The sequence below is a fragment of the Meles meles genome, chromosome 3 (genome assembly GCF_922984935.1).
Source record: "Meles meles chromosome 3, mMelMel3.1 paternal haplotype, whole genome shotgun sequence".
In the NCBI taxonomy this organism is placed as follows: Eukaryota; Metazoa; Chordata; class Mammalia; order Carnivora; family Mustelidae; genus Meles; species Meles meles.
The window spans coordinates 74,452,249-74,466,325 of record NC_060068.1 but is presented as its reverse complement, the minus strand read 5'-3'; the positions used below and the strand labels follow the sequence as shown (position 1 = coordinate 74,466,325).

General features: G+C 37.2%; 1 protein-coding gene across 1 annotated transcript in view; it reads right to left on the bottom strand.

Moving 5' to 3' along the window:
• EDIL3 (EGF like repeats and discoidin domains 3) overlaps positions 1 to 14,077 on the bottom strand; it is a 423,141-nt gene that overhangs the window by 101,322 nt on the left and 307,742 nt on the right. Inside the window, exons 8-9 of the mRNA XM_046001012.1 lie at positions 12,635 to 12,779; positions 8,228 to 8,412 (exon numbers count right to left, since the gene is read on the bottom strand). Coding sequence (XP_045856968.1) covers positions 8,228 to 8,412; positions 12,635 to 12,779 — 330 coding nt within the window. The remainder of the gene's footprint in view (positions 1 to 8,227; positions 8,413 to 12,634; positions 12,780 to 14,077) is intronic.

Below are 14,077 nucleotides of genomic sequence, written 5' to 3'. Positions count from 1 at the left end.
AGAAGACCAAACGACAGAGAATAAAGAAGCTGAGCAAAAGAGAGACAAACAGCGGAGAATTTGAGATATGACTGATAATATAAGATGAAACAATATTGGAATAATTGGGATTCCAGAAGAAGAAGAAAGGGGGGGGGGCAGAAGGTATATAGGAGCAAATTACTGTAGAGAATTTCCCTAATATGGCAAAGGGAACAAGCATCAAAATCCAGGAGGCACAGAGAACCCCCCTCATAATCAATAAGAATAGGTCCACAGCCCGTCATCGAATAGTAAAATTTACAAGGCTTAGTGACAAAAAGAAAATCCTGAAAGCAGTCTGGGACAAGAAGTCTGTAACATACAATGGTAAAAATATTAGATTGGCAGCAGACTTATCCACGGAGACATGGCAGGCCAGAAAGAACTGGAATGATATATTCAGAGCACTAAATGAGAAAAACATGCAGCTAAGAATACTATATCCAGCTAAGCTATCATTGAAAATAGAAGAAGAGATAAAAAGCTTCCAGGACCAACAAAAACTAAAATAATTTGTAAACACTAAACCAGTCCTACAGGAAATATTAAAGGGGTCCTCTAAGCAAAGAAAGAGCCTAAAAGTAGTAGACGAGAAAGGAACAGAGACAGTATACAGTAACAGTCACCTTATAGGCAATACAACAGCACTAAATTCATATCTCTCAATAGTTACCCTGAATGTAAATGGAATAAATGCCCCAGTCAAAGACATAGGGTATTTGAATGGATAAAAAACCAAAACACATCCATATTCTGTCTGGAAGAAACTAATTTTAGACCTAAAGAGACCTTCAGATTTAAAGTGAGGGGGTGGAAAACAATTTGCCATGCTAATGGACATCAAAAGAAAGAGATGAGGAAGGACACTATATCATACTGAAAGGGTGTGTCCAACAAGAAGATCTAACAATTTTAAATATCTATGCCCCTAACATGGGAGCAGCCAACTACATAAACCAATTAATAACAAAATCAAAGAAACACATTGACAATAATAGTAAGGGACTTTAACACCCCCCTCACTGAAATGGACAGATGATACAAGCAAAAATTTCAACAAGGAAATAAAGGCCTTAAATGGACCTGATGGACATCACAGATATATTCAGAACATTCCATCCCAAAGCAACAATACACATTCTTCTCCAGTGCACATGGAACATTCTCCAGAATAGACCACATCCTTGGTCACAAATCAGGTCTCAACTGGTATCAAAAGATTGGGATTATTCCCTGCATATTTTCAGACCACAATGCTCTGAAGCTAGAACTCAACCACAAGAAGAAAGGCTAAAGAGCATTCTACTAAAGAATGAATGGGTCAACAGGAAATTAAAGAAGAATTGAAAAAATTCATGGAAACAAATGATAATGAAAGCACAACTGTTCAAAATCTGTGGGACACAGCAAAGGTAGTCCTGAGAGGAAAATATATAATGATACAAGCCTTTCTCAAGAAACAATAAAGGTCTCAAATAAACAACCTAACCCTACACCTAAAGGAGCTGGGGAAAAAACAACAAAGAAAGCCTAAACCCAGCAGAAGAGAAATCATAAAGATCAAAGTAGAAATCAATGAAATAGAAACCAAAAGAACAGTAGAACAAATCAATGAAACTATGGGCTGGTTAAGATTGATAAACCCCTGGCCAGACTTATCCAAAAGAAAAGAGAAAGGAAAATAAACAAAATCATGAATGAAAGAGGAGAGATCACAACTAACACCAAAGAAATACAATCATAAGAACATATTATGAGCAACTGTACGCCAGCAAATTTGACAATCTGGAAGAAATGGATGCATTCCTAGAGATGTATAAACTACCAAAACTGAACCAGGCAGAAACAGAAAACCTGAACAGACCTATAACCAGCAAGGAGATTGAAACAGTCATCAAAAATCTCCAAACAAACAAGAGCCCAGGGCCAGATTGCTTCCCAGGGGAATTCTACCAAGCATTTAAAGAAGAATTAATTCCTATTCTCCTGAAACTATTCCAAAAAATAGAAATGGAAGGAAAACTTCCAGACCCATTTTATGAGGCCAGCATTACCTTGATCCCCAAACCAGACAAAGACCCCATCAAAAAAGAGAATTACAGACCAATAACCTTGAGGAACACTGATGTGAAAATTCTCACCAAAATACTAGCCAATAGGATTCAACAGTACATTAAAAGGATTATTCACCATGACCAAGTGGGATTTATTCCAGGGCTGCAAGTTTGGTTCAACATCCACAAATTAATCAATGTGATACAATACATTAATAAAAGAAGGAACAAGAACCATATGATACTTTCAATAGATGCTGAAAAAGCATTTGACAAAGTATAGCATCCCTTCCTGATCAAAACTCTTCGAAGTGTAGGGATAGAGGGTACATGCCTCAATATCATCAAAGCCATCTATGAAAAACCCACAGCGAATATCATTCTCAATGGAGAAAAACTGAGAGCTTTTCTGCTAAGGTCAGGAACATGGCAGGAACATTATCACCACTGCTATTCAACATAGTACTAGAAGTCCTGGCCTCAGCAATCAGACAACAGAAAGAAATTAAAGGCATCCAAATAGGCAAAGAAGAAGTCAAATTGTCACTCTTTGCAGATGATATGATACTTTATGTGGAAAACCCAAAAGACTCCCCCCCAAATCTGCTAGAACTTATATAGGAATTCAGTAAAGTGTCAGGATATAAAATCAATGTACAGAAATCAGTTGCATTTCTTTATACCAACAACAAAACAGAAGAAAGAGAAATTAAGGAGTCAATCCCATTTACAATTGTGCCCCAAACCAGGATACCCAGGAACAAACCTAACCAAAGAGACAAAGAATCTGTACTCAGAAAACTATAAGGTACTCATGAAAGGAATTGAGGAAGACACAAAGAAATGGAAAAATGTTCCATGCTCATGGATTGGAAGAACAGATATTGTGAAAATGTCTATGCTACCTAAAGCAATCTACATGTTTAATGCAATCCCTATCAAAATACCATCCATTTTTTTCAAAGAAATGGAACAACTGATCCTAAAGTTTATATGGAACAAGAAAAGACCTCAAAGAGCCAAAGGAATGTTGGGAAAGAAAGCCAAAGTTGGTGGCATCACAATTCCAGACTTCAAGATCTATTACAAAGCTGTCATCATCAAGACAGTATGGTACTTGCACATAAACAAAATACATAGATCAATGAAACAGAATAGAGAGCCCAGAAATAGACCATCAACTCTCTGGTCAACTAATTTTTGACAAAGCAGGAAAGAATGTCCAATGGAAAAAGGACAGTCTCTTCAACAAATGGTGTTGGGAGAATTGGACAGCCACACGCAGAAAAATGAAACTGGATCATTTCCTTACACCACACATTAAAATAGACTCCAAATGGATGACAGTCCTCTATGTGAGAAAGGAATCCATCAAAAATCCTTGAGGAGAACACAGGCAGCAACCTCTTCAACCTCAGCTGCAGCAACTTCTTCCTAGAAACATTGTCAAAGGCAAGGGAACCAAGGGCAAAAATGAACTATTGGGACTTCATCAAGATCAAAAGCTTTTGCACAGCAAAAGACACAGTCAACAAAACCAAAAGACAACGGACAGAATGGGAGAGGGTATTTACAAATGACATATCAGATAAAGGGCTGGTATCCAAAATGTATAAAGAACTTATCAAAATCAGGACGCCTGGGTGGCTCAGTGGGTTGAGCCTCTGCCTTTGGCTCAGGTCATGATCTCAGGGTCCTGGGACTGAGTCCCACGTCAGGCTCTCTGCTCAGCGGGAAGCCTGCTTCCCCCTCTCTCTCTGCCTGCCTCTCTGCCTACTTGTGATCTCTCTCTGTCTGTCAAATTAATAAATAAAATCTTTAAAAAAAAAAAAGAACTTGTCAAAATCAACACCCAAAGAACAAAGAATCCAATCAAGAAATGGGCAGAAAACATCAACAGACATTTCTGCAAGGAAGACATCCAAGTGACCAACAGACACATGAAAAAGTGCTCCACATCACTCAGCGTCAGGGAAACAAAAATCAAAACCACAGTGAGATACCACTTCACACCAGTCAGAATGGCTAAAATTAGCAAGTCAGGAAATGACATGCTGGCGAGGATGCTGAGAAAGGGGAGCCCTCCTACACTGTTGGTGGGAATGCAGGCTGGTGCAGTCACTCTGGAAAACTGCATGGAGCTTCCAAAAAAAGTTGAAAATAGAGGTATCCTATGATGCAGCAATTGCATTACTGGGTATTTACCCTGAAGATACAAATGTAGTGATCTGAAGGGGCACAAGCACCTGAATGTTTATAGCAGCAATGTCCACAATAGCCAAACTATGGAAAGAACCTAGATGTCCATCAACAGATGAATGGATAAAGAAGTAGTGGTGTGTGTATACACACACACACACACACACACACACACACACACACACACACACACACACAATGGAATACTATGCAGCCATCAAAAGAAATGAAATCTTGCCATTTGCAATGACGTGGATGGAACTAGAGGGTATTATGCTTAGTGAAATAAGTCAGTTGGAGAAAGATAATTATCATATGATCTCCCTGATATAAGGAATTTGAGAAACAGAGTGGAGGTTTAGGGGATAGGGAAGGCAAAAATGACACAAAATGGGATCAGGAGGAAGACAAACCATAAGAGGTTTGTCTTTATCTTGCAAAACAAACTGAGGGTTGCTGGAGGTATGGGGGTCGGGAGAGGGTGGCGGGGTTATGGACATTGGGTAGGGTATGTGCTATGGTGAGTGCTGTGAAGTATGTAAATCTGGTGATTCACAGACCTGTACCCCTGGGGATAAAAATACATTATATGTTAATAAAAAATTTTAAAAATCACCATATAAATTATCTGTAAAAATGTTAATCTTATTTTCAACAAAGATGCTAACAAGCATAACAAGGTACAGTTGAACAGATTATATTCTCTTGAGGAGAAGATGCTAAAAATAGTCACAATTCAGGAGCAATTCTTACGTGATGTCAAAAAAGAAAAAAATAAATATAAGAAAAGATGTCAATTTACCTTGCCTTGGAGATTCTGAATATGTTTTGACACAACAAAAAAACAGACACATACTGGAAGAACTGGTCCTTGAATTGACAGAAAATCTGTCACCAAAAAAAAATGAATCAATTTCAGCATGCAAGTGACTTTAAGAAGACAGCTGAAAAGCCATCTTAAAAAAAAAAGTGATGGGGTGCCTGGGTGGCTCAGCGGGTTAAAGCCTCTGCCTTCGGCTCAGGTCATGATCCCAGGGTCCTGGGATCAAGCCCCGCAACGGGCTCTCTGCTTGGCTGGGAGCCTGCTTCCTCCTCTCTCTCTGTCTGCCTCTCTCCCTACTTGTGATCTCTATCTGTCAAATAAATAAATCTTAAAAAAAAAAAAAGTGATGGATGGAGGTTTGGATTGAAGATTACACACCGATTCATGTAAAAAAAAAGTTTGTTTTATTTTATCTTTCTAAAAATATTTGCCATTGACAAACCTTTCATGTGGATATTTCTGGAGTCTGCTAATCAGCCTATCTGAGCTACTTATGGTATATAAAATATTTTGTCTTATTCTACATGGCATTATGACTCGCAAATAATATTAGCTAAAGCCAGTTAATCTGGAGTATGACTAGACTATTTCCAATTAAAAAATGTTATGCAGCAACAAAGAACCAGTTTAATGTTGCCACCCAAGTCTAACAGTAGGTAAACGTTTTTCCGTGATTTCTTCAAACTAAGAACTTGAAAACTTCATAAAGTCTATGTATTATTAAACTTTAGTTCCTGTGTTATAAACACTAGATTGCTAACATGAGATTTTACATATTTATTTGACAAGTAGGCAGAGAGAGAAGGAAGCAGGCTCCCTGCCGAGCAGAGAGCCCTATGTTAGGGCTCAATCCCAGAACCCTGGGATCATGACCTGAGCTGAAGGCAGAGTCTGAACCCACTGAGCCACCCAGGCACCCCCGAGATTTTACTTTATTTTCTTAATATTTATTTATTTATTTAAGGGAGAGAGAGAGAGAGAGCGAGCGCACGCACACACATGTGCATGCATAAGTTGGGGGAGAGGCAGAAGGAGAGAATCCCAAGCAGACTCCCTGATGAGCTGGGAGCCTGACACAGGCTCCATCCCATAACCCACGAGATCATGACCTGATTGGAAACCAAGAGTTGGATGCTTAACCCACTGAGCCTCCCAGGAGCCCCCAACATGAGATTTTAGATTTCTATTTCAAATATTATTTTAAAGTTCGAGGATATTACCCGTTGGGGACCAGAATGATATGCCATCGAGGCCCAAGTCGATAACTTGAATTATACTTTGAACTATTCATTTATCCACTTATTCATTCATTCAACAAATATTCATTGAATGCCTACCATGCCAAGTGTTAAGACAAGTATTATTCATTTAGGTACTGTACAACAAGCTGAGAAAGTCACAAAACACAAATGTAGTTTCATCCCTCCTGGAGCAAACAGTCAAATCCGAGAACACAATTTCTAATACAGTGTGATAATGGACAGTGAAAGGATTACCGAGGACACAGTAGTACTCAGGAGAGAGCTGAGTACTACTGTAAGTAGTGGTAAGATCTTACTGTGGTAAGATGAAGCTGGTAGTAGCAGCAAAGGCTTCCCGGAGGAAAGTACATTCAAGCTGCAGCTGAGGACATCAGCCACACAAGGCAGGGGATACTAAGGGTAGAAGTCCTCTTTCTATTCTTTTCCTCTAGGAAGAAGACATTTATAAAGGCATTGAAAGAGAGAACATTTGGTTTGAGAAAGTGAAGCAAATTTAGAAGAGTGTGGTAAGAGATGAAATGGGGCCAACTCCTGCAAAAACTTCAGGGCTATACTAAGAAATCTGCACTTTATTCTGAGGCTGATAGGGAGCAATTGAAGGGTTTTAGAAAGGGAGTAAGAGAATCATATTTGCATTTTTGAAAAAAAAAATCAGTCACTGCTTACAATTTAGGAAGTGGATTTTTAGAGAGTGAGACCAGAAACAGTAAAGCTGGTCAGGAAGCTTCGGCAAAACCCAGGGAGTGGTAGCCTAGATCGGGGAGGTGGCAGAGGGGATGGTGAGAAAGGAAGTACACAGTGTGAGTGTGTATGTGTGTGCGTATGTTTGTGTGTGTGTGTAGACATACACCGTTCTGTCAAAAAGCTCATAAAACATTAAAAGGAGAAACACACACAGAATTACCTTTTATGCATAATGGCTAATGAAAGAGCTCAATAAAGCTCCAGATCAATAGAGATCCAGACAGAATGTCAGAGGAAAGTCAAGGGAAAAGTGACTATTTCTACTGAGAAGATTCTATTGGACATTTCAGGTGACTTAGAACAGATTCAAACGAAAATCGGGTTCCATGAGGGGTAACATTTGTTGCTATTACAATTGTTTTGTTATTTTCAGAAATGTAATGAACTGCCACAGTTTTGAAACTCACGGATACAGCATAAAAATCAATAATAAAACTCCCATCTTTCAAATAAAATGACCTCATTATGGAATTAAGCTGTCTTACTTTCCTTTGCCACAGAAGACATTAACAAATTTGCGCGTACTTAAAAGTACTCCGCAGTAAATGCATTTCAAGAAGATTCTTTTTAAAAAGCACTGACTATAACTGTACTTCATTTTCAAATGATAAATAGAATGCAGTGGCTATGCTTTCCTTGTATAGGCAAGCTCTCTTATGATAATGTAATCAAATTGCTCCATTGCTTAGCAACCACAGGTAAAGAGCTAATAAGTCAGGAGGCACGATTCTGTGGGAACAATCTGCAGGTCAAGGGCCTGATTTCAGGGCAGTCTGGAATTCTGCTGTGGCACTTTCAAACCAATACCGACAGGATGCATTAGAACAGATGAGAGTTAAGATGCACATGTTCTCATAATCGATTGAACAGACCTATATATATTGTGATCTGGTACAATCTAGGGCATCAGTCTGACAGAAGCATCTATAAATTAACATCACAGTAAAAGCAGCATGGGGCTATGGCTTCCTAAGGAATTTTTGTTTTACCAATTTTAGGTAAGCCAAAGAGGAAGGTACAGTTAAATGAGAATGAAGGCAAGGACTCTGACATTCACCTAGTCAACGGGAAGTCTACTAAGGAAGAGGAGCGGGCACTGGTGAAAGGCTTCTTGAAAATATTACCTGTAACCATTGTGACTGGTCATTGTGGCCGGAGGTCCAGGCATTCACTTTGCCCTGTTTGTCCAGCCGAGCTTTCCTTGGTTCCCAAGTGAACATGTCCATGTTGAGAGTCCTGAAGATGCTCGAGGCAGTGATCTGATAGTCTTGTATATGTCCTGATTTCATCCCCAGAGGCTCCGAACAGCCTAGAAGAAAATGAGAAGGATTCCATGAGAAAAATAATTTATTACCCTGGAAGTTTTCTACGTTCATTTTGGATAGGCAAAATAAGATGAAGCTTAATGCTATTCATTTCCCCAAAGAGAAAGCATCTCAATTCAAAAATGGCTATAATCAGAAATAAATCTGGAACAAAATCAAAAAACAAGATAGCCAATTCAGGCTATTTTGTCTGAATATATTTTGGAAAAATTGAAAACAAGGCAGACAATTCAAACTACTTTTCTGTGACAGATGATTTTGCAAAATGAAAACAAGGCTGAAATGCTCTCTCCTGTCTCATTACTGATAGCCTCATGACTATTCCCTGGTTTTCAACAGCTTCATTGTGTCTTTAAAAAAGAACATTTTCTCACAAAGTATATTTGGTTTTCTTTTATTTGTTTCCATAATATCGCAAATGAAAATTCCCTCAGTACAAAGTCATTTTCACAAACTGCTCCAATGGTGTCTTTCAAACTGGACAGCATTTTGTTTTCTGATAAATATCTGTTAATCCTTATTGCTGACTCTTATAACACCAACATGGCTTCCTCTAGACATCGAGGAAGCTTATATTTACTTGACAGGTACCATGTGCCAGGCACTGTGCAAATACAGATTTTAAAGTAATAGATAATAGAAGAAAATGAGATGATTCTAGCAAAAATCTTTATTGTACAAGCCTTCTTATAAAAACTTCCATTTCGATCAGACTCAGTGACCTCTAGTATTGGATATTTTTGAAAGATTTTCCAATCTGGAACATATCTTTTCAGTTTTGACATGGCATGAAATTTGGGTTTGTCTGTTAATGGGAATTTGTGTATATATGCCCACACACATGTGCACACACATGCACACACCACAATTTCTCAAAGAAATTTACACACAATTTTCCAATCTTGAATTGCAACTGTGACAAAATTCCACTCACAAAGGTTGTAACAGGAAGCACGATTCTATTATCATATTAGTCAGTGGTTGAGTCTTCTATATGTACAACTGCTACATTTTGACCAAGGCACACACAAGATGAGTTTGATCATCAAGAAACCCAAGATGAAAAAGGGGATTTCTCCAATCAAGGCCATCTCCTGGTACTCTACTGCTTCCCTACTTAGTCTCTCTGTGGCTTTTTACCCATTATTTAACCACTTTATGCCTCAGTTTTCTCACTGGTAAAATGGTGGTAATAATAATAAACTACCTCAAAAAATATTCTAAGAAATTAGTTAAAGTAGTTAGGAACAGTATGGCATACAGCTAACATTCAGAATATGTTATTTCAATAAAGCTCATTTTGACACATAACGTTAAATTGCCAGATCAGCACATCAGTCAGCACTAACATAATGTAGTAGGACTGGTTACACTTTCTGAAACTGGCTGTTTTAAGTTCAGGCTCTAAGAGAGGGAGCTTAGAACTGTTCACTGATAAATAATTCTTAACTACAATTAACAGCTTTCTGTTCTAGTCAATCTAGATCACTGCCTTCTTGAAGCTTCTCCATGTTTGGCTTCACCTCCACTTTCTAGGAAATGCCTTTCCTATGCAAACATAGCCAAAACTGACATGGAAGTTGACATGAATTGGATAGCCAATTATGTGCCTTAGCACAAGTCTTGCTGGAATTCAGATGTAGGAGACCTAGACCCTAAGTCTCAAGATGAAAATAGTTCAAATTCCTAAATGTATCTTCTGGGGGAGAAAAATCGCAAGACAAATTTCAAAGATTCTAGAAAATTCCAAAATCTTAATGACATGCTATTTATCTGTTGGCGTTCTAAGGTAACATGCATTGTCTACATCATAGATTTCTGATCTTTCTATTATGATCACCAATGCTCCCTATACCCACCCTGCCCTGATACTTTGTAAAACTGCTTGGGTTGCATAAAGATATAAGAGAAAGGGAAGTTGTTTTTCTCCTTCTGTGATATAATATTTGAAGTTGGATGCCTTTACTTTGATCACTTCTGCTTCATCACAGAATTCATTTCATACCCACTCTGTTGTCTAGTATCTAGCCCAGAGCAAGTGCTGAATAATTTTTTCAAAGAATGGATGAATTAATGACTAGTCCTCCTCTAATTACAGCCATGATTCATTTCATTCTAACTATCTTAAATCATACTCCTTTCAGAGAATTTAGGGGATTTTCTTTTTTAAGTGTCTAGGGGAAAGATTAACTGTTGATCTTCTGGGCAGGCTGAGAGATCCTTTTAACAGCTTACTGAATACAGTAAGGCAGACTTGTGCTTTGCGGCATTGCAGGGGATTGTGGGAAATCATTTGGCACATTATATTACTGTTTATTTCCTAGTGTTACAGTTAACATCTCTGCCAATTTGCCTCACACCACAAATTTTCCTTCTCATCCACATGATTTCATATGTGTAGATTAACACTTTTACCAGAACAGACAGTACCTGAACAAAATGAAGTATTAACAAAAAAATTGATTATTTCTAGAGTGAGGTGTCCTAGCTTTTAAAAGCATCCACTGAGAGATTTTTATCCTCTGCATGCAAGCTTAAAATCAATTGTGGAATCGGGAGATGGGGTATGGCTTCTTTTAAGAACATAAAATCTGTAAAGTATCAGGTGTAGCCTCCTGCAAAAGCTGAAAGTAAAATATATTCATACCTTGGGGGTGTAACTGTGTCTTGTAAGAAAGAGTGACCCCCATGAATCAAGAGACTGGAAAATTTGCGATGGCGATGTTAAACAACTAAAAACCACGGGGCTTGGCTTCTCCTTGATTGCTTTATGATGAATGACTTAGGGATGACACTGGCCTGTGATGATAGAGTGACATGTAATAAAAACTGCACAGCAATGATTCTGTTGAGATTTCTGGCTGTCAATAAATGGGCTCGAATTACCAAAATAAAGAAAACATCATTGTTAGGATAATTAATGGTACTAAAACCGTATGCTGGTTACTTTATAAATGATGCCCATAGACAGTATGAAAATGTGATTCTTAAAACAGATTTACTCATCTGACCAAATGTCTCTAATTCCTTTAAATGTAATGGGTTCACTTAGAGTTTAGCTGTTTTTAATAGTAACTTTTATTTGCTAAAAATCACTCTCTTTCTTGGCATCACAAATAAACCTAAGAAGGGAAAGAGATATAAAGTATGCATTTTAACATCTGTGCATTTCTTTTGAAATGAATAAAAAGCTCTCAGTTGTCCATTTGGAAAAAATGTGTCCTATTTTTAACTAAATGGCATTATTATAAGTCTGATAAAGTCTTTTATGCTAAAAAGTGGGCACACATGAATTTTTGGCTTTTTACAAAACAGTTGGTTGAACAAAATAATCTCAGGCCATAGTGGCAAAGATAGTTTTTAAATGTTGATGCTAGAAATACAAGAACAACCACCAAAAATATAGCATAGTGAAATGCCTAGAAAAGGTTTTTTGTTTAGTTCAGAATCTAGCTATATTGAAATGGGACCACTGTGAGATCCACACATTAAGTCTTGATCTTTATATCTAGCACTGATGCTCCTGGAAGACAAGAATTATTTAACTCTGAATCCTTTGATAGATTTATCTCTGAGCTGGATAATCAGTGTTTGTACAGTAAGCAGGTTGCTAGATAAGAATGATCTCAGAATGAATTTATAGTAGCTCTCATGGTTTTGAAGTATTACCTCCCTGGGAGGAATGATAAATTTACATGTTTCATAAAATCTAAACAAAACAAAAACAAAACCAAGTTCTCATGGTGGATGGACAAAGATAAAGCTTACTTTTCTATGCCATAAAGCCTAAACATAACTGCAATTTGTGGGGTCAGGCAGATTCCTGTTTTTACTGCACTTCTGTCACAAAACATAAATCATACTTACTCCTAAAAACAAGACACATTTAAACCTGATTGAAGTTCCCAGTGAGAGTTTGTTGTGCTTTCTCTAAAATACACAGCTCCTTCTACATTAATTCTATTCTGCAGCATGTTTTGGAACTTGTTTATCTTACGCATGTACTCATGTGTGCATGTGCGCACATGCGCGCGCACACACACACACACACACACACACATTTTCTCTACTAACTGTGCCCTAGACATTTTGTAGCCGAAATTAATGTCTGTGAGTTTTGGAAAATGGCAAATTAGTAGTAGACTACATAGAAATATATGTTTTTCCCTTTAAAGAAAATACAGAAATAGATAATATGAGACTCACCCGATAATTCACATCCAAGAAGTTCCATTCTCAAAGTGCAGTGCCTTCGACAAACTTGTGGATAGAGTCTTACATACTGGGCTTTTATCGGGGGTGTGAAAGAGTTGGCATAGGGTGTGTTGTTATCAACATTTCCACGAAACACCTGGGCAAAGAGATAAGATAGAGTTTGAAATTATTAATGGCAACAGCTTCTTTACCTATTTTCATATATTGACCCTATATCCTATCTAATGTGATGCATCAAAAATTGTATTAAGTATATTGGGGATCTGGAGCATTTAGGAAGCACATTGTCCTTAGCAGTGAATATAAGACCTATAGATAAAATCCTAATTAAAGCTATAAACCACTGTGGTCTATGGCATAATCTATATTCTACTATGATGGTATTGTCGATTTTAAGGCCAGTCCTTCAGAGTCGGGGAGAGTTTCTTTACTTTGTTTGAGAAATGGGCACCTGAAACCTTTCAGCTCTGGGACCATCTGTTCATGCTACTTAGTATTTATAGGTGTTTGGTTTGGTTTGGTTTGGTTAGCAGTCTCCACTAGTACTTTCTGATTACTCAGTCTCTCTAATGCTATGATCAGACTTTATGATGCTTCAGGGTCTGATTCCTCAAGATTACTTTCTTATCAGTCAGTCCCAGATCACTGGATGGGAAAATCAAAGTCTTCATATCTATCTCTAGTGAAAAACACTGCTTCCCTCTAAAAATTAAATGTTAAAATGTGTTATTTTTAATTCTTTTAAATCTCATTCTTGTTTTACTTTTCATATAACAGTAATCAGAAAACTTTATCTAATTTCACTTAAGTATTTAAAAAAATCTTCCATAAAATTTATTAGAGTTTAACCATTTGGTTTTAAATGGGATGAGCTGCAGTCCTGATATTTTTAAAATTAAAATTTTTGAGGAAAATTTGATAAAAAATTGGGACTATTATATGAAAAGGCAAAGTAGGCACTGGGTATTATTTTCATTTTCTCTAATGTATTATATTCTGCTGAATAACAAAACTGTTTTCTAATGTGAAATATACAAGCATACATCTTTTCTATCACTTGGTATTTTTGTTAAAAGTGACAACTTTTTCTTTAAAAATAGTAATTTTGATCTGTACTTATTTGATTAAGAAGAGTGCTAATTTGTCAAAGCAATAAAATGAAATTGAAAGCTAATTTTAAAATAAAAATTAATCGTCATACACAGGACTATGCTAACATTGTGATAAAGTGTTTATACAACCACCAATTAAAATCTGACAAAATCTTAAATGGTAGCTGCTGCACATTTATAACTTGGAAAAACTCCTTATACTCTACACCCTTTAGTCCAATTAAAAAAAAACCACAACTGTATAAGGCTTCTGTTTAAGAGTCAGTAACTATTTAGCAAGCAATGATTATTAATGAGATTTTACTTTTTTTTTTTAAAGATT